Raw genomic sequence first — 24,643 nt, forward strand, 5'->3', positions numbered from 1 at the left:
CCGGCGGGAGGTGGGGAGTGCAGGAGTGGAGGACGCGGCGGCAGCGGCAGCGCCCGGGGCAGTAGCTGCAGCCCGGGCGGCGGCGGCGGGGCGGCTGTGCGCAGTCCGCACCGCAGCCTCTCTTCTCGGCCTATCTCCGGCTGCTTCGACATCCCCTTCCTCCCGGCCCCATCTCTTGCGTAGGGTGGCCCACGACTAAGCCGCTGCGAGCAACTCCCTAAAAAAAAAAAAAAAAAAGCCGCATTGGAGGAGCCTGGCCGCAGGACCCCTCCTCCCTGGCGCCCCTCACCCCTCGCTCCCCCCCATCCCCCGCTCCCGGGCGCCCGCCTCCCTCCTTCGCGGACTGTCTCCCGACTCGCCGGCTGAGAGCCCTTTTTGACTGCGAGCGGAGGTAGTGGAGCAGAGGCGGCGGCGCGGGACCTGCAGTCGCCCGGGATTCCCTCCAGGTGACGATGCTCTGGTTCTCCGGCGTCAGGGCTCTGGCTGAGCGTCCCTGCCGGCGCTCGCCCGGGATTACCTGCTGCGTCTTGCTGCTGCTCAATTGCTCGGGGGTCCCCATGTCTCTGGCTTCCTCCTTCTTGACAGGTAGGGGAGGAGGCGGGAGGGACCGGCCCTCCCGGACGCTGGCTTGGTACCTGGGAGAGGAGTCGCTGACTTGCCCCGGGGACGGGAGGGTGGGGAGCGAGCACCTTGGCGCCTGCCACTCGCCGGCGGATGGGGATCAAGCGAAGCCCGCCGTGTTAAGGGGTGGGAAGGCAGTGAGTAGGTTAAGGGATGGACACTGAGACCCTGTTAGCATGAATATAGGGATAATAGAAATTCTGTTTGCATTTGAGAAATTTCTTTATATTTGTTATTTTCTTCAACGCTTGTTGAGATTTCTTCTCCTCCTGTCAATATCAAGGAAATAATTGCACCGTTTTCCACACATCCTTCTTTCTCACTTTATAAGGCTCCAATATAGCTTCTGTGTTAGGAGTGCTTTTTAAAGCACTGGCTCTCCAGACTATGAATTTAAAGAAACTGTCATATTTAAAAAAAGTAATGCTAGCAGGATATAATAATGATGTACTTTCAGGCAGGTGAAGACCTCAGCCGCTATTCTGAAGGACATACTTTACTGACACCTGGTGCAGAAAAGAAAATATTAAGTCAATTTCTAAGAGAAGAGGAGAGAAGATTGTTTCAAAAAGTGATTTAAACTCAAAGCAATTTGAGGCAGATTCATATAAAGGCCTGCTCATTGATGTAGTCCTGAATTTTGTTTAACCCTAGTGTCCACTTTGAAATTTTTTTTTGCATATGGGGGTATGTGTTTAGTTGAAATATCTTCATCAAGGAGGAGTATTATTAAAGATTCAGTGAAAGAGTTGGATCTGTGCTTAAGCTATTGGAGAGCAGAAAATCTCTCTATATATGATAGTCTTTTTTTTAAAACTTTAAATAAAACTATTTAATTATTTGGGGGGGAACTTGTTTTTGTTGCATTTGATCATTTAAAACTCATTAAGGATTTCTGAATTTGGTAGTTGCTTCAAAAAAGGATTAGTGTAAAAAATTAAATGCTTGCAATAATGCCATTAAGCAAAATTTAAATGGATTTTTTTTTTCTTTCACTCAGGGTCTGTTGCAAAATGTGAAAATGAAGGTGAAGTCCTCCAGATTCCATTTATCACCGACAATCCTTGTATAATGTGTGTCTGCTTGGTAAGTATGAAGATCAGGTAAGGTGAAGTCGGTTGCTCCCTTTGACAAGATGAATCCATTACATGTAATAATATAACCAGATCTTAAAAATTGTTTTTAGTCCTTACAAAACTGCACATAACTGTTGAGTTGTGTTCATCTGAATTTCTGAGTTTTATAACGTTGGTACTTTCTGTTTCATCAGGCTTAGGATTCTTATTTTTGACATCATCCTTATAGAAAAAAAAGATTAAGATGGACTTTGTACAGCACTGTCCCAGTGATAATTACTGTTGACACTGTCTGTTCCCAGAATGGCTGTTGGCACCAAATTGTAGGTGCCATCAAACTTTCTGCCTTGGTTCTGTCGTCTTAGTGAGAAAATGATGAGATAACATTTAGGTATAAAGGTCAGGGATAAGATAATGTGACAAGAGGAAAGAGAGGTGATAGTTACAAAGAAGAAACCTGAGGACAAGACATAATCTTGGATTTCTTTGCCTGTTATACCCTAAGATCTCAAAAACAGTCTTTATATTTCTGATCTGGAAGCATGAGTCAGAAAGACATTCTCTTCTTAACAGAGAATGGTATTTGGCTGCTTAGTTAACACTGGTAGTGACTAATAGATTCAAAAACATAATTTGTTTCAATTTATTTTAGTTTAAGAGTTAATGATAAGATCAAATGAGTAACCACATGGGGGAGATTAAATTATATGAACAAGAAATTCTGAGGTGAAATAGGGACTCACAAGGAGCAACATTTTTGCTTGAGATTGTTTTATATGCCAATCGCCATTGGCAAAACTTGGTGAAGACCTACACATCACAAAACCCTGCTGGAAAAACATTCAGGCAGCCAAATGCAAAGCCCCAAAGTGATAGATGACTGCGAGTTATCAGATCAGCATGGTGTATGGAACTGGGCAAGGGAGTCTTCTCGATTTAGGTGAAAGCCAAGCCATCTGGGTTTAAACGACCCAAACTTTTTCATGACAAGGGATGAGGTCAGTGTTGCAAAATGATAAATGAGTGAAGATGAATGCCTGTATCAAATGATTAGCAGGTTCTGAAGACTAAAGGAATCAACAGAGACAGAAGTAAAAATGTAGTACATTTGCTGAGATGGTATATATATTGCGCCTTAGTAAAAGCTGAGAGGGGGCTCTTTGGATTTTGTTTATGAGTTGCCGTGTTAATTAGTGATCCTTCACTAAAGGACCTGTTGAAAAGAAGCTTTGCATTTAAATTTTGTATCCATTGTATATTTACTAAAAGGGGTGTGTGAGTGTGGGGGGGGTGTAGGAGGAGAGATAACCTTCCCCTTTTGTTGATCTTATCTGTATAATGTGAGCGAATTATTTTACCTTAATCTCTTACAATTTCAGGGGGGAAATTCCTGAATAACATTTAAATGTGCTTGGAGCTCCACATGTGAAAATACCATTTTTCTCTTCAGCAGCCTTACAGCTCATGAAGTTTAAACATACAGTTTGCAGACTGTTCCCAAGTTACATTATGAAAAATTCTATACAGAGCAATCCCCCTTCTCAGTATTCTCCTCAGGGTGGAAATTCGTACCTTTCTCTGAAAGCACAGCCTTACTGATAATAAGATGGATGTTAGCGGTGCCTGGGTGGCTCAGTGCCTTAAGCTTCTGCCTTTGGCTCAGGTCATGATCCCGGGGTCTTGGGATGGAGCCCCGCATCGGGCTCTCTGCTCCACGGGGAGCCTGCTTCCTCCTCTCTCTCTGCCTGCCTCTCTGCCTACTTGTGATCTCTGTCAAATAAATAAAAAAATATTAAAAAAAAATAAGATGGACGTTGGAATCCTGCCATTTTGAAGCTAAAAGAATGAATCTGAAAAGAAAAGATGAATCAGTTGGAATTCAAGTGGGGGTGATTATTTATCCTGGAAAAGTATTGATTAAGTTCACAAGAACAGTTGGTTCATTTATATCTAATAGTTAGAGGTATCTGCTTTGATTGAGAGCTGTCAGAAATCCTTTCCAAACATGTGAAGTTGTGACTCTGGCAGCCCAGCTCACTTGTTATTTGCAAGGTGCCTCAGAGTTCTTTCAGGAGCCAAAAGGTTTAGGGGTATAGGATTAGGGGACCCAAGCTATCATAGTGCTTCCCAAACATTTGTAATGACTTGATAAAATTGAGAAGGAATAGATGATTGGCCACTTCTGTATTTGTGTATGTTCTTGTATGTTTCCAAGGGATCCACTGCAGACCAAGGATTTCAAAGTACCCCAGACTGCTGTGAGGTTGGCTGGCATTTTTATACTTAGGTTGGAATGTAGCCATATTTAGCAGATAGGTAATAGTAGTAGTAACAACATTTATATTGCTGGCACTGATCTAAGCCTGCATTCTTTCATTTAACCTCCACAAAAATCCTTTGAGGCCTTTTACCCCCACTTTACAGACGAGGAGACTGAGGCTAAAGGAGTCTCCTTGCTTGTGAACTTCATATTTGAGTAGATAGAGCAGGAATTTGCTCTTGGTTTCATCTGCCTCTAGAGCACATCCCTATCATCGAGTGGAACAGACTATTAGCTTAAAGATGTGAAAAAGCAAGGAAAAAAAATTAGATCACTGAGTTACTTCTTGGTACTGCTTGAGTTATTTATTTTATTCTTTTTTTTTTTTTTTTGAGTCTTTCTGGAGTTCAGTTAGCTAACATTTGTTAATCACATTATATGAAAGGAAAATCTCGTTATGATTTCAGTTGACCTGCAGGGAGCTTTAGTTGTGAGCTAGTTTTATGTATGTACATTAAGAGGGTATGTAATAGTCAAAACTGTACTTTGGATAAAGAAAATACTCATATTTAGTTTGTGTTGGTCCAGCCTTTTGGCAAAAATGTACTTAAAGCTGAGCGCAATCTCATATCTTATTTCATAACATGTACTAAAAAAAAAAAAAAAAAGCTAACCTCAACATATGCTTAAAAAAGATGTAAAATGTTACAGTTGGGAGGAAATAGGTGGCACAAAGTCCTGTATATAATTACAGTGTAAAAGCTTGAAAAAACCCACAAAATCAACTTGGCCTGATTTAAACTCTCGAGCTCCGAAATGTTTTAAAGGTGGAATGAGCTCATTTCTGTGGGAATTTTGAGGATGACAGCGGATGAGGTGGCCACAGCAGGCAGAAGTGAATAATCATATTCTCATTTATCCTCATCTGCTGAGGCCCAGCATCTTGCCAGAATCAGCTGTGATCCAAGAATAACCTGTCTGTTAGCTGGTGATGGATATAGTTTTAAAGTATAGGAGTCAAGAAGCTTCAGTTCATCTATTCAAGGGGAAGGTGAGAAGTTGGACCACTGGCATGAGAAGGAGGGAATCCGGTGGGCAGTTGAAGATTAAAGATGCAAGTGCTCTATTGTTAGAAAGCCAAGTGTGGCTTTTCCCCACCTTAAAAAATGGTCTTTTATGGGGCTGAGGAAGAAAAGGCTCAGACTTACTTCTGTTTTGTATGATGTCCCCCCTACCCTTTCTCCTGGAATTTTCCCCCACAGAATGCCTAGGAAAACACATGGGTTCCTTTGTTGAAGTACAGTGATAAGAGGCGGTCATGCTCAGAAAATGAAACCAAAGCAATTCTTGGGATCTTTTGGCATCTCCAAATACACCAACTGTGCCTGGGAGATGGTACTCCTACTTCTTGTCCCTTTCCACATAACTGTCACATAGAAGGAAGCAGGACAAGCCAGGGAGTTCGGCCTGGTACTGGAAACCTGAGAAAACTTTGGGGGCCAGGTCTCAGAAAACCAGAAGTCGGTCAGAGCTTAGTTTGGCATACATTTTGTTCAGCAAAAAACATTATTCTGAGGTTTAAATTTCCTCTTTTAAATCCAGAGGTGCAATGTAGAAATGGACCCTCTGCTCATAAAAAGCAATGTGAAATTTGGTGTTACAAGAAGTGGGGCTCCACCAATCTTGGAGTCAACCAAGTGGTGAGAACAGAGGAGACATTGTCTTCTGTCTTCTACTTTTTAATCACAAAAATCTTCTGTCACTAAACAAGTAGCTACTGGCATCTTCAGTTCTCTGGGGTGCCTTATCTCTATAAAATCCTCATGTTTTTTTTTATTGTTTAAATTAACAGGCTAGAGAGTGGATATCTATTATCTGAACAAGTGTTAGGCACATGTTTGAGAATGAGGGAGATAATATTGTGTCAGGATTCAATTTGTGTGTGTGTGTGTGTGTGTGTGTGTGTGTGTGTGTGTGAGAGAGAGAGAGAGAGAGAGAGAGAAACAGAGAGAGGGGGAGAGAGAGAGAGAGAGAGAGAGAGAGAAAGGAAATAGGAAGTAGCCCACATGTGTTCGGATACCACCCTTAGTATGTGCATGTAGACACAGATTGCCATATTTTTTGAAAATTGTTTCATATCATGTTTAGACTTCGGATGCTCACTAAGGAAGTGATCGGGATTTGTTTGTTTATTTTCTGTTTAACAGGTGTTGTGAGTAATTGCCTTTCCATAAAACAGTATGTTCAATAGAACAGTTTTAGGGGGAGGGAACTTATTTATAGCATTGCGCTGGTAAGTTCACCAGTACCAGCTTTGAGGCGGTTATTTCTACCCATGCTTCATTGAGGCTGAGAGAGGTAGAGCAAATGTCCTGAGGTTATACAGTTCCTTAAGAGACAGACTGGGATGTGAAGCCAGTGCCTTCTCCACTAAACTGATTTGCCTTTACTAGTTGTTTATTATTTAAAAACATCTATAAATACTTCTATGGGCTTCAGAGAGTTATTTCTACCCCTGTAAAGCTGACTCTCTTTGCGGGAGGTTAGAGTGATTTTTGTCTTGTAGCACATACCAAGTCTAGAATTTGGGGGGCCCTTTCAAAGGAAGACCCACGGTTCAGGCAGCTTTTGTCTGGCATTTCATCATGTTTTGGCAAAGAGCCTTGGCACTGGCAGCAGACAGGCCTGGGTTCCAATCTAGGCTCTGTCACTCAATGGTGACGGACTTGAGAAGGTCACCTTACCTTTCTAAGGCTTGGTTTCCTCATCTGGAGAGGGGGATGAATGTCAGTATGAAGCTCAGAGAGCTGCCGTGAGAATGAAGTGAGCGGCAGCATGGAAGGCTTGGCGCAGAGTTTGGCGTGGAGTGAGCTCTCTAGAATGATTCATTGTTGTTGTTGTTGATGATGACATTATTGTTTAAATTCTTATTTCCTCACATGGAATAGGATGCAAAGTTTCATCAGAAAAGGGAGAAGAAAAAAAAAAGAAGGAGCATGGGGATAATGATGCCAAGCCCACCCATCGTTATGAATGAACAGGGCTAAGTCAGGAACACTTGTAGGCTTTTCTGTCCCTCCAGACTTGGACTGGGCTGATCTAGGCTGCTTCCTTATTGGTCCAGTGGTCTGCGAGCCCTGGTGTAAGTTTTCCCCTTGCTCTCCATTAAGTACTAAAAAAACTTTCCATGGAAGAGGGGCCTCATTTTTTCTGTAGAGTATTTACATCTCTATGTCTGTGGGGTCACCTTCACTTGTACTTTTATTGGCAGAGGGATAGAGTTGGGACTCAGGAGCGCCGTAATTCTGGAAAAACTGCCTAGTGGTCTGGCAGCATGGGGATTTTCCTGGCCTGCCTGGTGGAAGTCTCTCAACCCCGTTCCAGACCTGAGTGGGTTTTGCTGCCTATTTACTCGTGTGCTCCCCTTCCCCATTCCCATCCCATTTTAAACATACTTCCATTTCATTTGTAGACTTTGGCCTTTCAAGGGTATACCAGCAGTAAGCTGTGTTTTAAGTGTAGGAAGTAATGCTGAAGAAGGGGACCCCTTCTGCAGACTGGGATATAGATACGGTGAGGCAGAAGAGGAGGGCATAGTTAGAAAAGTTAGGCAAGGCAAAACAATGGAAAATAAAGTCAATAATAAAAATCCGTGGCACCAATAAAGGATATCACTTTTTCGCACCCCCTTCTGTGGCACTTCTATCCTGCTGATGGTATATTGACTCCTTTGTGATAAAAAGAAGACAAATAACACCACCTTTCATGGCACTGGGAGGTCAAGTGTGCTTGTTGAACTTAGTTAAGATCAGCAAATGAGCTGGTTGTATATTTTAAGACCTCTTGATTCCCAGATCTAATTCTATAAAACACTACTCAAAGCACTAGGGATAGCAGGTTATAATTTCAATAATATTATTCTTTCTTCCTTCTCTCCACACTTCATTCTCCCCTTCCATTTTATGTTATTATTTTTAGCCTTTTCTGTGTTTGAAGCATTGTGCTGGTTGGGCACCTTGGGGAGGCAAAGACCAACAGGACAGATTCTTGCCCACAACCTAATGGGGGAGAAAGACCCGGGCATGAATAAGTTCCACAGGAGAGACAGAAAAAGCAGTAGAATCCACTTGAATGCAAATACTAAGGGAGGTGCAGTTGAGTTCCGACTGGATTATCTGGGACCCTGTTGGGTGGAGGAAATCTGGTCTTGGCAAGGCATTGTTGGAGGAAAGGCAGAGAGGAGTGTGTTTCCGGGGACTGTGGAAGGGCCAAGTCCCAAGTGCCCGAAGCTCTGGTAGAAGCTGGAGTTAGGAAGCTGGTGGAATGCAGTAATAAGGAGATCGGTTCCACTCATATAATTGAGAGGATTTCCTGTTTTGGAGCAGCCACATGACACAATCAGATGTGTTTTCTCTAAACTCCTCGAGGAGCTTCCGTGGGCACGTTTCAAGTGCGGAGAGGCTGGAGTTTGGACAACAGCCTCCTGGGATGTGTTGTGGTTAGGCGAGAGCGAACAGCAAGCAGGTGAGAGCAAGGAACAGGGGCAGTGGGAATGGAAGGAGACGTGGGGGTAAGCCAAGGTTGCTCATTCTTTGGAATTTCTTTCACCACCTTCCAGTTCTAGAATATGTGGTTTAAAAGACTCCAAGCCATGCCCATCAAGACAGTAGTTAAAACGGTAGAGCGATGTGCTAGGATGTCTCTGCAGCAGTCACTTTGCTAATCATTTGGTGTCTCCAGAGCAGGGTGCTGCCACCTGAACAGAAGAGTTTACTTCCCAGAGCTCCCTTTTCAAAATTCCATTTTTGCTCTCTATTGTTGCATGACTCATTTGGCAAATTATTGCATCTGGTAGATATTACCATGATAGTAGGTGCTTTCAGTGGTAGGACGAATTTATACAATAGTCAAAATGGGGTAGCTCTCCTTAAAAAAGTCTACCAATGTGCTGGGACCCCTAGTAAGTCTAGGAATTTTAGACTTTAGACAGAGGAATTTTAGAGCCAAGTTGATAGAACTTGGCAACAGAACAGATGGCAAAAGTGAGAAAAGGGGTGAATTAGAGGGAATTTTGAGAGTTCTCCCAGTGGTTTAGACAATGTAGGAAGAGACGAGGTCACTGATGTGGGTGCGTGAGAATGAGTTTAGACCTGATGAGATGGGTTTGATCACCTTCTAGGTAGAAGAGCTCGGTAGGCTTGATAAGGAAATCAAGACCAGTGGACATACATCTCTTGACTGTTCGAATTGAAATACACTTCAACACTTAGGGAAAAATTTCTTGTCTACACTGAGATTTCAAAAGTAGGCCTACAAGAGTAATTAGAAGAAGGGTCATGTTTAAGGGAAAGGTAGAAAAGGAGAAACCCATGACAGAGATTGAGAAGTAGTTATAGGAGAGGGAGCAGAATCAGGAAAGTGCAGGTCAAGGCAGAAGGTGTTTGAAGAACAGAAAGACCAGTGGTATTGAATATTGCAGCGTTAGACTGAAGACTCTAGGAGACTATCACAGAAAGAACTTTCTCATCATCTTATCGGGCTATCGGAAATAATCAGTGATGGTGCCTACCTCCCTAGTACCTGCTGTACATTTTCACGTGGAATAAAGTTCATCATAGATGGAATTTGCTGGAAGCCTGTTTGATAGAAATCCAGAACTAAGGTTGCTGTAGGGATTTTGAAAATTTAGAACAAAAATCACAAATTTTCCCAACTTTGATTTGGAAAGATCTTAGTAAAAGTGAATAAATACCACAGGAAATTTTAAAAGGTACCAAAACAAAACTAATTTCATGGATAAAAGTAATATACTTTTCCAAACATCTTTGGAATGTTTCTATAGTTAAGTGCAAAATGGACAAGGCCACATTGAGGCTTTTTTTTATTATTATTATGAATAAGAGCAACAATTTAAAAGAGCCTGGCTAATATAAAATCTTACCATTATAAACTTTCACGTTTGTTCTATTAAACTGCTAATGGTGCTTTAAAAATATTATGATATAATTTAATCCCTTAGCTAGATCTTCAGAAAAAATATTTTCTTTCTTCACTAAATGTTTAATATCTGCTTTGTCATTGAAGTACAGCTGTGGAGTAGCAGCGATGGTGTCTGAAATTATGGGTTCAAGTCTCATGGGGGCCACCTGCTAGCTGTGCATCACTGAACAGGTGACTTGTACTCTCTGAGCCTTAGTTGTGAGTCCTAGGCAGGTCGTAACGGTGTGTGCACCCTTCGGCTTCACCTCTAAAGAGAAATAATCATGCAGACCCTACTCCGCTGACTGGAGCCATTAACTGAGGTGATGTGTGTAGGTTAAATGCACTGATGTTTGTGAAAGGCCTTTGCTGAGAGTATTAAGGACAAGAATGAAATTTGAATAGAAGAAAGTGAAGTGTATGCCATAAGTCAGTTTTTAGCAGATACTTTAATAAGTATATTTTTTAGGAGCAATAATGTAGTGATTCCCATGTCTACTCCTTAATAGTTCTAAGGCTTTGGGTGAATTGCCCAATATTCTGTATCTCTTTGTCTTCATTGTGAGGCTTTGTTCCAAACTGTGGGTTAAAACATGTAAGTTCTAGGGGCGCCTCTGTGGTTCAGTCAGTTAAGCATCTGACTCTTGATTTTGGCTCAGGTCATGGTCTCAGGGTCCTGAGATTGAGCCCGGTGTGGGGCTCCGCACTCAGCATGGGGTCTGCTTGGGATTCACTCTTCCTCTACCCCTCCCCCCATGCATGCGCTCTTTCTCTCTCTCTCTGAAATAAATAAATAAAATCTTTAAAATGACGGCAACAACAAAAGCATATAAAGTTCTTAGAACAGGATTTGGAATGTGGTAAGCACTCCCGAAATGATAGCCTCTGCCCCTATCACCATCGATACAGCGCTTTTGAGAAGTGATGAAATGGACTGTTCTTATTTCAGTATTTGTCGACACTTGTGAAATATGTTTACTGTGAATTTTAGACAGTGGAACTTCAATAGACATGATTGTTATCTTTTCTGATAGAAGATAGGAAATGCTGGTCGTATTTGGGCCTTAGAAGATGGATTGGCTGCTCTGTTTTTCACCTTCAAAGGCCCATCTGCTTGGTTGGCGCCCATCTACACACAGCTAATCACAACACTGCGTTCCTAGTGAGGCCTAGTTGTGCTTTTCCATCACTTGCTGTTAAATTGGGAAGTGGCAGGTGGGAGGCAGGGATGTAAACTGAATTCTTGAGTGGACCTGCTGAGCCTGGCCCTTGTGAGCCCCTCCGTCTGAGAGCGTGCAGAGTCCTGCTATCTGACCGACCACAGTCATTCATGCCTGCTGGTGCTGTAGGGCCTCACCTTCTCCAGGCTAATCCCAGAGACCCCGATGTGACTGGATTTGGTCTTGGGGGCCCTACAGATCCATGCAGCTTTGAATGTTTGCCACCCACGGTCCTGTCGCCCGCTCTAAGGGTGGGCGTCATCTTCTCTTCACCAGCATGCCCTGTGTCGTGGTGTAGTTATTTGGGTGAATTTACGTCTTACTGGATGAAGTCTGCAAGGCTAAGAACCTTGTCCAGTCATCTCTGCAAGTGCCGTATCTTCAGCGAGAAGTCCTCAACCTTGGGGCTTGAGTAGGAGTCAGCCTGGAGTTTCCTGTTTATAGTTTGGGTTGTTAACACTTGGGCTAGCTCCCCCTAGAATGGAACTCCATGTTCCAAAACATGATTCTCCCAGAGAATTTGTCACAGAAGTTCAACCCTCTCTATAAAAGACATCCTAAATAATCATTACAAAAAACACATTTTTCCCTTTGAAAGAAATGTACTTATATTTGAAAATTAGAGTCCTATAGACATTAAGACCTACTTTTCTTTGTGACAAAAGGAACATTCCCTCTTAGAGAAATATCCCACTGTCAAAGGCAGCAGTGTGCCGGACAGTACAGGAGGTGTGAGAGGGAAGGATGTGGGATTATCTCACTTTTGCTTTTAGAAGTCACAATGAAAAAACACCTCCCCATCCTTACCCTGTTGGAGCTGGTCATTTCCTCCCCTTTCAGTGAGGCTAGCTCCGAAACCTTGACACAAGCCTTAATGTTTATATTGGGTTTTGGATGTTAGCTCCCTTGGCTTCTGGAAGCTGAGTCTGTTGAAAATTATGTTTTTCTTTTAAGGACAAAGGCCTTATTGTATGTACATGTCGTGTAGTGTAATGAGGGTTTTTTTTTTCTTTTTTTCTTTTTTAATGTTAGGTAATGGGTGGTTTTAACCCAGGTCTGCCAAATGAGAAGTTCAAAGGTAGGTCTGTAACCTGAATGACAGATTTAAGGTTGCACACAGGTAACTCAACAAGAGAAAATGAGAGGGTGGGACATGTAGCTTTTTCACTGACCAGACCTCGTTCCCCCGATGCCCCTCTTTGATGGAATAACACATCAAGTGACTCTGGGGACAGGATCTGCAGCATGAGTGATGATGTCCCAGGGACACTTCAAAGAGAATGACAGTGATAATAAAAATAATAGAGATGAGAATCAGCCCATTTTAACTTACTAAAGCAGCCATTTTCAAAATAGCTCTTGTATTCTTGGTCAGATGAACAGATTTTGGCTAGATGGTTTTTCATGGCTGCTGAGGCTGTCGGGCGTAGGCTGAACATCTTATTTTTGGAGCCTGTGCGGTGGGTCTCTCTGGTGGTGCTGCGGGCCCTCTCAGCTGTGGGTGACCTCAGGACGATGAGACCAGGAGACCGGGCCCAGCCCACAGGAAGGAGGCAGGAAAACCAGAAGGCCCCAAGCTGTTCTTGTATTTCTTTGGGCCCCAATGAGAGGATTTTTTAGGATCCTTATCTTAATTTTTTTTTCCTCTTTCTCTGTAAACATTGCTTTTCTTTTCTTTCTTTCTTTCTTTTTTTTTTTTTTTTTTTAATCCTATCTTTCCTAGGTTCCTTTCTAAGAAACCTATGGACCTCTGCAATGGCATCAAGGTTCCTTTCACCCCTCACTGCTTTCTTTTTAGTGAACAAAGTAATGACATTTGCATCCTTTTTTCATATTTATTTTTAGAGCTTCTTATTGAAAAATACCAGGGGTATTCCTTTGCTATTTTATTTTCTCATTAAGCAGAAGTGTCTGAGGCAAGATATAACAACTGCTCCTTCTTGGGCCAGAGGCACCTGCACCGTGTCTGTGGTCTGTGGTGCTTGAAGCTTCTGCCTCTGATAAAGCCTGGCTTGCCCTGTTTGACTGCCTCTTTCTGTCCCTTTACTTTTCAGAAATTCACAAATCCTGGAGGCTCTCACAGCCTGCTGGGTCTCTCCTGCTTTGTGGATTTATGGTGTAAAAGCAGTAGCATCAAGACATTTCACATAACAGTGTTTCTTGGTCTCGGGGGGACATTATTTTCTGAATGAGAGGACATGAAAGATTAATCAGGTATTCTCCCGCTTGAGAGCTGCTATGTCAAAACAGTTTAGGGTCTCACCATATACCTGTGTTTATGCTCCTTGTGGGGAACAGGGCCTATTGGAGTTGAGATGTAGTGATTTCCTGTTTTCAAGCACTTGTGAAGCAATGGTTTGGTGCCCAGTGGGACCCACTAGAGGTCAGCTCCCAGTCCCATTAGCACATAGGTGAGCACTGGGATGGAAATTCCTTTCCCCTAAGAGGTGACTCAAGTCAGAATTGGGGGAAAAGCTGGATGGCTGGGAAGGGGGCAGGAATATACCCTTTTTTTGAGTTTCATTATCTGGGGGTGTTTTCCTTTGTACGAACTAGCCCTTCTTTCTCCTTACTGGGGTGTGCTGGGAATGCATGTCCCAAAGAGCAGTGGCTTCCTTGTTCTTGTGAGGGCTTGTGTGTATGCATGTAGGGGAATAGTTGGGATTTATTAAAAACATACACATTTTTTTCCTGTTTTGTATAAACCATATACTTGGACAAATTTACACACTATTTGGCCAAGAGACAGACATACACGGTTCCCAGATTTCGGTGTTTGATTGAAGTGTATGAAAATTTTGATGTTTGGTGTTGACCTACATAAACAACAATTTTTGTGGTTCAATCTAATTCATACTTTGAGCATCTTAAGGCTTGCTCACTGGAGATAGTTACTCTGACAGGTTATTGCGATATATCTGAAAGAGGGGCCTTTAAATTAAGGGCGAATTTATATCGGGTTCATAAACAAAACATAAAATGTGGTGATATAGTGAAACACAAATACCTCTCAACCTCTGAACCTTCAGCTCTGACTTAATGGGTTCTCTGCTCATCCGCAGATGCCTTCTGATGGTGGTGACGGTGGAGAGAGAAGCAGTATTCATTTACCTTCATACCAATGAGAGGGAACGCACAACACGGTGTGTGCTCGGCAGGGAATGTGGGAGCTGAGTTGCAGGACTGAAGGAGGAAAATGATTGATGGTCATTAAACTCAGCACATATTTACTGAACATTTATGTTAATAACAGCCCGAGGCACTTTGAGATTGGAAAAACACTTTTTAAAAAAATGAACAAAAAATTTAAATTATGTTCCAGATGGTTTTGAAGTCAGATATCTTATATTGCTCTAGAGGTCTTTGCAAATTGATGAACTTATGTAAGCCACAGGTATTAACTCTTGGTTGGAATATTTGATTAATCAGAACAAACAGTATTCCTTAACTGTGACAAGTTATACACACACACACACACACACACACACACACACACATACAAACACTCTCTGAATATGTATGTACTTAATATGACATTAAGATAATGGATCTAGTTTGCAAGCTACCTTCTATCACTAGAGTCTAAAATAAAAGTGAACATGAGATTGAACCAGTAGCCGTGTCGCCCTGTGAGCGGAGTTTTGGGCACTGGTGACAAGGAGCAGACAATTGGGTTCCCGTGGCTGGTGCCACCCCCACTTCGTGGTCCTCACCCAGATACTTCGATGTGACTGCTTGTGTTATCTCTCACTGAAAGGTCAGTGGTGAGGATTTTGCCTTGGGCTCTCAGTTTGTAATGTACCTAAGAACCAGGAGGGAGCTTGTTAAAAATGCAGATTTAGGGGATCCTCCTCCAGAGACTCTGATTCCAAGGTCTGGTGGAGATCAGAGAATCTCCATTTTTAATAAACTCTTCCCGGGACTCTACACGGGGGCTCATTTATGGAAAACTCATCCCAACTGAGGTTAGTGGAAAGAGAAGGATGTATAAATATAAATATAAATATAGGTAAATTCCCCAATGAGGCAACATGTTAAATAGGGGTTTGGGACAATTGGAGTTCTGTTATTTGTACAAAACTTAATAGTAGGTCAGCTCTCATTTATAGAATATTATTTTCGTGGAGACTCTCACACAGTTCTCTTGCACGTTAATGGTATTTATTGAAAGTCTACTTTTTCTCTTCATGTCCTTTCTCTCTCAGGGCTCCTCTAGTCACCCCATCGGAATTAATCATTTGTTCCTCGAAGACTTATGTTGGTCACTCCTTTTATAACCCTAACTCCTGCCCACCCTGAAGTTTTGTTGATTATTTACATGGCCGTCTCTCCTGCTGGACTTTAAGCTTCTTCAAGGCAGGAATCGTGTCTGACTTCTCACTACCACTCGAATCATCGAGAATAGCACCTCTTAACAACTATTTTATGAGTAAATACTGTGTTCATAAATTAGGGGTAGCCTGTATTTCAGTTTCTTCAAAGCCACACCGTGAGGTAGGGTAGGTAGATTTTCTCAAGAAACCTATTTCACAGGTGAAATAAATAATTAAAGCTCAGAAAAGTAAAGCAAGGCGAAGCTCACACTGCAAGTGACTGGGTTTGGGACTGGGATTCAAGCACGGGAGTCCTGCGCCAGCCTGTGTAGACGCCGCTGAGATATCTTTGAGGGAATGTTTCCTGACCGCAAGGGTTGAGAAAGCAGCCCGGGCAAGGGGGGTGGGGGAGTGAGAGACACCCAGCAAATAACTTCCCTGGGTTTTAGGTTTTTAACGGTCATTTGTGGTCCAGTTAGGTAGAGTCCTGACTGGCGCCTTTGGGTGGAGCAGGCTGGGTTGCTGGCAGCCTTTTCATGTGATGGATTCCCACAGGGATGCGCTCTGTTTTCTGTGGTCTTTCTGTGATGGGCAGCAGCTGCAGGAGAAAGCTGATGTGACATATGTTTGTTGCTGCTTCAGCATGAGCCAACGAGATGTAGCAATTGGACGAAACAGCCAGGGTTTTTGGATGGATTTGCTGGGATCCAGCAGCATCTGGAGGAAAGAGGCAGTTGATAAGAAGTGGAGGATCAGGTGAGGTGGGGTTTGGAGACACCCCGCTGCAACCCCTTCCATTCACAGGCCTCCCTAATAGAAGCTGTTTCCTTCTGCTGACCCTCTCTGTGCAGCAGGTACCTTCTTCCATGCAGAACAGAACTGTTCTGGGAGACTGGAGTTCTTTTCTCTCTCTTCATGCCCCCCTATTTGCACTCACACCTTCCTTTCCTTGATCAGGGAGAACATAAAGTCAAGTGTTTGCCTTCACTTAATTCTGGTCACATTGCTACACTGTTTCCATACCTTTAATGAGAATTCTTAAAAAAATTTTTTTTTTTTAAATTGGCCTGGCATTCCATTGTTCCAGGATTTCACCTTTATCATCTCCATCTTTATTATTTTTTACCATGTTATTTTCTTTCTCTGTTATTAGCTCAGCATTTCCATGATGTCATCACTCCTCGAGTTTTCTGTCTTGTTTTTCTCAGTTTCAGTTTCTAATTCTTGGTTTCGGCCTGATAATGAAACGCACAAAAAGAATTACAGTGGGGTGGTTGTTCTTCCTACACAAACCGTGGCAGCCAGATGCGTGAGGGATGCAGTGTCCAGTGGGGAGCTCTCTGGCTCACGCAGAGTTGGATGAGCTGGTGGAAGACCAGGGGGCAGGCCATTTGTGATAAGGATTAAGGGGCCAAGAAAAGGATGGCTAGAGCAGCTAAAGGGCTCGCTTAGATCAGAGCCAAATGCCCAGATGGGGGGTTAGTAAATATTTCCCGCTAATGATGATGTGCTGATAATCGTTGTGCCTGGTGGAGAGAATGCCCAGGGGAACTTTAACAGCCTTCCAGTATGTGGGAAGGAAATTCTTTGTTGAAAGGACAGAGAGGAGTATAAATCCCGCAGTTGCAACATATCTTTAGCTCCAGCTTCCCCGCTGGCCTGTCTGCCTCTCTCACTTCCAGAGTGAGCCCCGAAGTGGTTGTGGGGTGTTGGCTTCTGTGCTTCTTGGCCAGTGCCTGCCTGTGAGTACAGGCCTCTTCCCTAGATCCCTCTATCCTAGTTACCCTGCCGTAGATGAGATCACATTCCCAGCCTTGAACCACATTTGCTGGGATCAGAAATTGAAAGCAGGGTCTCTGACTGTGGGCTCTATTCATCTCAGGGTTTTGGCTCTAGGTCTTAGTATAATTGAGAAGGAAAATTAAAATAAAGGGTTTCTCCCTTCCTTTTCTTTCCGTTATTCCTTTGGGTTCATGTTCTCTCCCTCCCACACTCTTCCTTAATACTCAGCTAGCCTTTGACCAAAGCTCTGGTGGGTCTGAGCCTTGTTGGCCGGGGATATTGGTCCTAGAATTTTCCCCTGGCATTGTCAGCTCTTCTAGCCAGTCAGAATTTTCCTAAACTTGAGTCTGTTTCCTCAGAGATGTAGCTTGGCGCAGGTATGGTGTTGATTAGCACTGGGGGCAAGGAGCACCCAGCAGTGGCCAAGAAAACATCTCTTGAGCCTCAAATGGCTGACAGTGACAGGTCGATCCTGAAGAACCCTGGTCTCTAGGTATCCGGCATGGTGGCCAGCGCTTCGAGAAGGTGACCTCTGGTGGTCACTGCATTGGTGTAATAATCTCAGGCAGTGATGTAGTACAGGCGTGTGTGTGTGTGTACTTACATGTGTAGTATTCCCTCAATGTTTGCATGATGGATTTATAGGAATTGTATTTATTTGGCTACTCTTTCCTGGACTTTTTTTTGCTGGGTCTTTCATACCTTCTCAAACTTTAAATATTGAAGGGCCCCAAGATCCAATCAAGACGTTTTCTCTGTCTACATTCTTACCCTAGGTGATTTCATACAGATTCATGGCTTAAAAGCCATCCATACGCTGAACATTCCCACATTCATGCTCCCAGCTCTCTCACCCTTCAAGTGCAGACTCCTATCCGACTTGTGCCCATGGATGTCCAGGAAGCACCTCCGACTGAAAATGCCCAAACAGAGATCTCTGTCCCACCCCTCCCCCAAATCTAGTCTTTTCCAGCCAACAACATCAGCTGCAGAGTTCCATTTTCCCAGGCCATCAGTCACAGGGTTTTTGATTCCTCTTTCTCTTACACCTTATGTTCAATCTATTAGCAAATCTTTTTTTTTTTTTTTAAAGATTTTATTTATTTATTTGACAGAGAGAGATCACAAGTAGGCAGAGAGACAGGCAGAGAAAGAGAGAGGAGGAAGCAGGCTCCCTGCTGAGCAGAGAGCCCGATGCAGGGCTCGATCCCAGGACCCTGGGATCATGACCTGAGCCGAAGGCAGAGGCTTAACCCACTGAGCCACCCAGGCGCCCTTCTATTAGCAAATCTTGACAGCAAAACCTTGAAAATATATCTGAGAATTTCTGACTACCTCCATGGTCATTTTGCCTCTGGACAATATATTATTAACAGCCACCATTTAAAAGTATATATCCAGTTATTTCTGTTATTTATGAAAAACCCTCTGGTGGCTTTTCATCTCAACTCACAACACAGTCTGAAGTATAACCATGCTGTGCAAGGCCCTCCGAGATCTGGCTCCTGATGCTGCCTCTGGCCTCCCCTTCCAGTTCATCCTTCCACCCCTCACTATGTTCCCACCTCACTCCTGGGCTCCCAGCACACATGATACCCAGTAGCCTCTCAACAAAGGGGCTTGTATTACACGCTTATCCAATAATATTACCTATTCTCATCCCCTCACTCTGGTCTCAGAGTAAATGTTTCCTTAGTAGAGGGTCAGAAGGATTTGGGGGAGGGGTGGGACAGAGATCTCTGTTTGGTCCATCTTCAGTTAGAGATGCTTCCTGGACATCCATGGGCATAGTCGGTTAGGAGTCTGCACTTGAAGGGTGAGAGAGCTGGGAGCATGAATGTGGGAACATTCAGCATATTGATGGTTTTCAAGCCATGAATCTGTATAAAATCACCCAGGTGAAGGTATATACAGAGGAAGTGTCTTGATTGGATTCCCCTCTCCCTAATACGCATTGTCATTCTGTGTCCTTGTCCTGCTTCATTTTTCTCCACAGTCCTTGTCAGTGCCCATTATCATGCAGATTTTGGTTTCTTCTCTGTCTCCCAACTAGAATATTAGCCATGGAAGGATGTCAAATCTGATGTTCATGCTATATCCCCAGGGCCTGGGACAGTGCTGGGCCCAGTCAGCGCTAATCGGTGAGAAAAATGAGTGTGTGCTATTTGTGTTTAATTTTTTTATTACATAGTTTGAAGATCTAACTAATTCCAACCACCAAAATTAAATCAAGAAATTTCGTTTCTACTCCAAATTCTGCTTTTTTCTGTAATGATTTGCCTTTTTCATATCTCATATGATTTTGCATATCAAGTCTGATGATGGGGAAATTATACAAAGACATTAAAAGATGAAAAGTTGTTTCCAGTGAACAATGGTATAGTCAGACTAGAATATATAATTAGAAGCAATAACAATTATAAAACAAAATTTTTCCTATAGAAAGCTGTTTTTTCAAAAAAGCTCTTACTGCTCATACTTGGTAGCATGATCATAATCAGGTTTGGAATGTAAATTAAAACTCAGTGTGTTGGTATTTTGTACTTTACCTAAGACATTTTATAGATGTAAGACCAGCAATGTATGTTAAATCTTAGAATTTCAGAGAGCAAGGATAACATGGCCCAAACTATTTCCCCACGATAAACATTCAAACGAACTGGTGTGCCATCAACCATGCTGAGCCATGAGGCTGCACCTATGTTGGAATGTGCTGGAATGTCCTCCATGAAGGAGATTCCTTTTGTGGGTTGTCACATCCTGAGGTGCTGACATATGTAAGTCAGATTCTGTTTCAGTGAGACGATTGTGTAATAAAACATTTTAAAGTCTCATTCAGTGGCCCATTTGGTTGTTCAGGAACCAAGATGAGTTGGGTGATCTCAGGGCGTTTGTGGCGGTAGAGTTTGGTTGACACTGACCTTTCCCTCTGAACTCAGGAAGAGCAGTGTGCACCCCTCATGTTGCAACACAGGAGGGGCTTTTGCTGTGTTTATGCTCTGGCCCCGCTCCCTCTTGGATTGTAAGCTCTTCTAGGGCAGAAGATGTATCTGATTCATATTTGCTGTTCCCAGCAAAACCTGGCGCAGTGCCCAGCTGGCGGCAGGGGCCCAAACAATATTTGTTAAACAGATTCATGGATTTTTAGTCAGCTAGATTTGAATTCTGCAGTGCAAATGTTTAACCTACAGAAAAAAACAAGTGTAGAGCCAAGATGTCACATTTCTTAAAGGGCATTTATTTTCTGTTGACGTTTTGGTTTTAGATGTTAAAGATTTCAAGAAGCTGTTTTACAGTAAAATGAGGGTAATAACCATGACTGACCCCTTCTTTTTAAAACTGGGGTGCATATTGTAAATCCCTCTAGCAGCAAGTTTATGTAAGTAATATTTTATGGGTAGCTAGCCGCTTTCATTTCTTTACAACACTTTAATCAAACGTGGATTATATGCAACATTTGCATTTGTTGATTAATGAATTTGAAAATGAAAGCTAGTGAATTAAAACTGTATTCTAAACCTATGAAATAAATCTGTGGCTTCTCTAGTTCCTCCTGACACCTGCCCCCGGCCCTTGGGAAGGCCTTGGTGAAGAAAACACACTGCTAATGGCCCTGGTGAATGAGTCAGACCCATTCTAGCTCACAGAATTGTCTTCATGTGGAAACGCTGCCTGGGGTTGGCTTTTTCCGTTCCAGCCAGCTAGAAGGTCCCCACTTCCCTCTGCTCCCCCGCCTGATGTTCTCGGGCTCACCGGACACCCTCCATAGTCAGTATCGATGTGAGGATGACCAGGAGTAGGAATCTCTCCAGCACCAGACACATCACACTGCCTTACCGTTATCTGGCGGCAGGACAGTAGGAACCAGCTCTAAAGCCTGCCATCCCAGGGGTCCCTTTGAAAGCCTCTGTGATTGCTGCTGGTCGGGGTCAATTGTGCAGATGTCTTTAAAAGTGTCTCACTAGTGACCAGAAAGTTATTTTGTCAAGATGACAGATGGACTGCGAGCAGCCCCTCCGCCTTGCCTCTTCCCTGTGATGTCAGCTCCATTTACTTGTCAAGAGAAGGTATTTTTGTAGCTCCCAGCAGCGCACCAGCTTTCATGGGCAACCTGTGAAAACGCTTCTGTTCCGTCCTGCGAAAAATCTGCTTGGTGGCTTGTTGTTGACCCACGGGAGTCGGGTGTTTGAAGACCTGGTGAGTCCCACCCATGGTGGGTGAGGCAGGCAGCAGCACGTGCTGACGAGGGGGAGCTGGCCATGGGAAGACATGGTTTGCCACCGCCAGTCACCAGGGCCAGACAGAAATGGGGTCTAAGATACTCCATGCCCATATTTCTGACATCTTCCTTTTTGGCAGAGAATCATCTATGTGCACGATTAAAAGGGCTCATTGAACTCTCAGCCGCTTTGTAGAGCCCAGGAGCCCCACTTTCACACAGCGGGGGACCAGAAAAGGCACTGCCAAAGTCGTATCTCCAGCTATCCTTTGCGAACGTCATATTGCAACTTTTCCGATGGAAGTTGCTCCGATTTTATTACTATTTTTAACTCCTTCACCTTCACTCTTCAGTCTCTCCAGTACCCCTGCCAGCCTGCTGGGCAGACTCCATGCTGTCCCCCAAAAGGCAGGAAGCCGGCTTCTGCCTTCTGCATCATAGATCTTTCTGGTGGTTGGAGGTGGGCTTCCATCATCTGGAGAGGAAAAGAACTCACCAGAAATGCATGCAAATGTTCCTAGAATTTTATCTCCCCTTTTCTTTCTGTTTTCTTTTTGGGTGGAGGAAGAAGCGATTCATTATTCTTCATGTGCTGAAGGGCGCACAGCGATGTAAAATAATCAAAGGTGTTGGGAGAGGTGGCTGGACCACTTGTGTTTGAGGCTGTGCAGCTCTGCAGGACTCCAGCCCCTCTCATCCCCGGTCAGGAGTCCGTGGACATTTTCTCTGGAGCGCCGGCTCCGTCCACATCCCAGCTCTTTGATTCCCTTTTGCTCGGGGAGGGGAGAGGAGTAGGTTTGAGAATTGGGGCTAAATAAAGAAAGGATGCCCACCTTTACTCTTCTCAGTTCACATATCTGGCTCCTGTCCCCTGGCAGGAGGGGACATAGTCTACCTTCTGGTTTTCCATCCTGCTTCTGGGAGCCCGAGTTGTCAGAGCTGCATCTGTGATGGGATCCAAAGTGCTAAGCCCCTGGCTGCTTCATGTTCCATCCATTACAGTTCCGTGAGCGCGGGGCTGCCAGCAGACCCCGTGCTTAGACGATGTACAGTCTAATAAAAACCAGGCAGTGCTACTTTCTTTGGGCTACTATTTTTATTTGGTGGTTGTTTCTTTTGTGTTCTGCCATCTCTAATGTTTTGGTTCTATTTCAAAATATGATTAAACAGAATGAGGAGCTGTTTGACACTGTCCTGTTTTAAATCAGAGTTGTACTTGACTAGCAGGGACATCCTAATGGCCTGTGTTTCTTTGTTCTCAGAGTTCCTTGAGAAGGCAAAAAAAAAAAAAAAAAAAAGCCAGACCTAAATCCTTAAATGGCATAGGACCCCAAACAATTCCTTCCAACAAACTAAAGCCCATTAAAAAAGAATTGAAATGTTAGGTAAGTTAAATATAAAAAGGCCTCCTTATTAATCCCCCGTTGCTTAAGCTGGCACGTGTCATATTTTCAAGGTACAATATCAGGAGAGCACTGTCACGTAGTGATGTATTAGGGCCATATATCACCAGAACATCGTCTTTGTAGAGGATATGGGTACTAAAAGACACGATTCTGGCCAGACAGAACAGCAGGGGGTCTTACTTCTTTTCTCCACCCCCCCCTGCCCCTCCTGCCATTTTCTTTAATCTCCCTCTGTTTTGTGTTGCAGAGAAGTGAATTTCTTCATGGGATATGACTTGTTGCAAAATAATCGGGGGGCCCCAGTGGGCTTCATAAAGTCTTTTAAATGGCTCAGCTTCAAGAGCAGCTTTGTTCAGTGTTTGCACTGTTAGCTGGGCCGGGGAAGGCGGCATTTGCCAGGGTCCAGGTCTCTGGGGTAACGGCTCGCTGAGCCTCGACAGGAGGAAGAAAGAATAACACTCCCAGATGTAGTGCAATGAATTGTGTGATGTCCTTGCAAGATGCTCTCACATTAAATCTCCAAATATATGTTCTTGAAGGTATTTTTACCTCTAGACTCTGGGAGTCTAGAGTCTGGAGGCTGCCAGCCTCCCGGGAGAGGCACCCTCCTGCTCAAATCCAGGAAGAAACAGAGGATCTGGAGGCTTCGGATCCAGGTTCTGATCTGTCTTACAAATGACCGGGCCCTCGGAGTCTCAGACTCCTTCTGAGTTTTAAGCCAGAGACTTAATCTGTCTATCTTAAAATGCACTATTTTTACTCGTGCGTTCCAAATGAAACCATAAACCACTAACATTTACAATGGTCTGAAAATGGGGAGTGCTTAGCAAAGGCAAACATTTAGAGTCCTAGCAAGGAGGAAGAGATGGCTCATCGTAGCCTCTGAAGGAAGCCGTGCAGCATAGCGGTTAAACCACCGCCTCTGGTATCACGAGTCCCGCCTTCAAATCTCTGCCCTCACTAGCTCTGTGTACACCCGGGTAAGCATTAAAATTCTCTGTGCTTCAGTTTTCTTATCCATAAAATAGGGGTAAATTAGTCCTTCCTGAGACTTGTTGCAAGGGTTAAAAAGGACACAATATGTAAAACATGTTTAGCACAGTCTGGCAAATAGTAGATTTTCTGCAAAGGCTGGGTGCTCTTATTCTTAATTGTTCATCAAACTGCCCAGAAAACTATATGGCACTTCATTGTTTGGTTAGCAAAGGATCAGCTCTCTTGCTCTGGCTGTGGAAGGGATTTGCCAAAGTGGTGGAGGTTGGAGGTTCAGAAAGATCTGGAAATGCTAATTTACATTAAAAGCAAGGGCCGTTTACACCTGCCACCTTTCCTACTGACCTCAGACACCTCTCACTTCTTGTACCTGTCTTAGGACCTCACTCGATTGAGGAAGAAAAGAGGTGTTGGGATACAGTTCTCTTGGCTGGGAAGTTTAAGTCATTTACCCCTTCCTCACCTTAGAAATGGTTCTGTTAGTTTTTTTTTTTTCTTTCCATTTTGTTTCTGCTTTCATTGAGCTGAGAGATACGGCTCAAAGTCTCATCATGTATACTAAGGCTTTGTAGTGGACCAAACTGCCTTTCCTTTCTCTCTCTCTCTTTTTTTTTTTTCCCCAGCTCATTCTGTGCAAGAGTTATGGGGAAGTCAATTGTGCTATCAGTTATAAAGAACAAGCAAATAAAAGCTTAATTAAAACAATAAATCATCAATCAAATTTAATACTGCCACTGGCAACCACTGAACTATCTCAGATCCCCCCACCCTCGC

The 24,643-nt window shown here is 43.5% G+C and overlaps 1 protein-coding gene across 1 annotated transcript in view; it reads left to right on the forward strand.

The window, feature by feature from the left end:
- The first annotated feature begins 334 nt into the window (after window positions 1-334).
- LOC111147356 (BMP binding endothelial regulator) overlaps window positions 335-24,643 on the forward strand; it is a 252,678-nt gene continuing 228,369 nt past the window's right edge. The window contains exons 1-2 of the mRNA XM_022503357.1: window positions 335-585; window positions 1,622-1,707. Coding sequence (XP_022359065.1) covers window positions 453-585; window positions 1,622-1,707 — 219 coding nt within the window. The 5' untranslated portion in view covers window positions 335-452. The remainder of the gene's footprint in view (window positions 586-1,621; window positions 1,708-24,643) is intronic.

The sequence above is a fragment of the Enhydra lutris genome, unplaced genomic scaffold (genome assembly GCF_002288905.1).
Source record: "Enhydra lutris kenyoni isolate GAN:26980312 unplaced genomic scaffold, ASM228890v2 scaffoldscaffold16, whole genome shotgun sequence".
Taxonomy (NCBI): domain Eukaryota; kingdom Metazoa; phylum Chordata; class Mammalia; order Carnivora; family Mustelidae; genus Enhydra; species Enhydra lutris.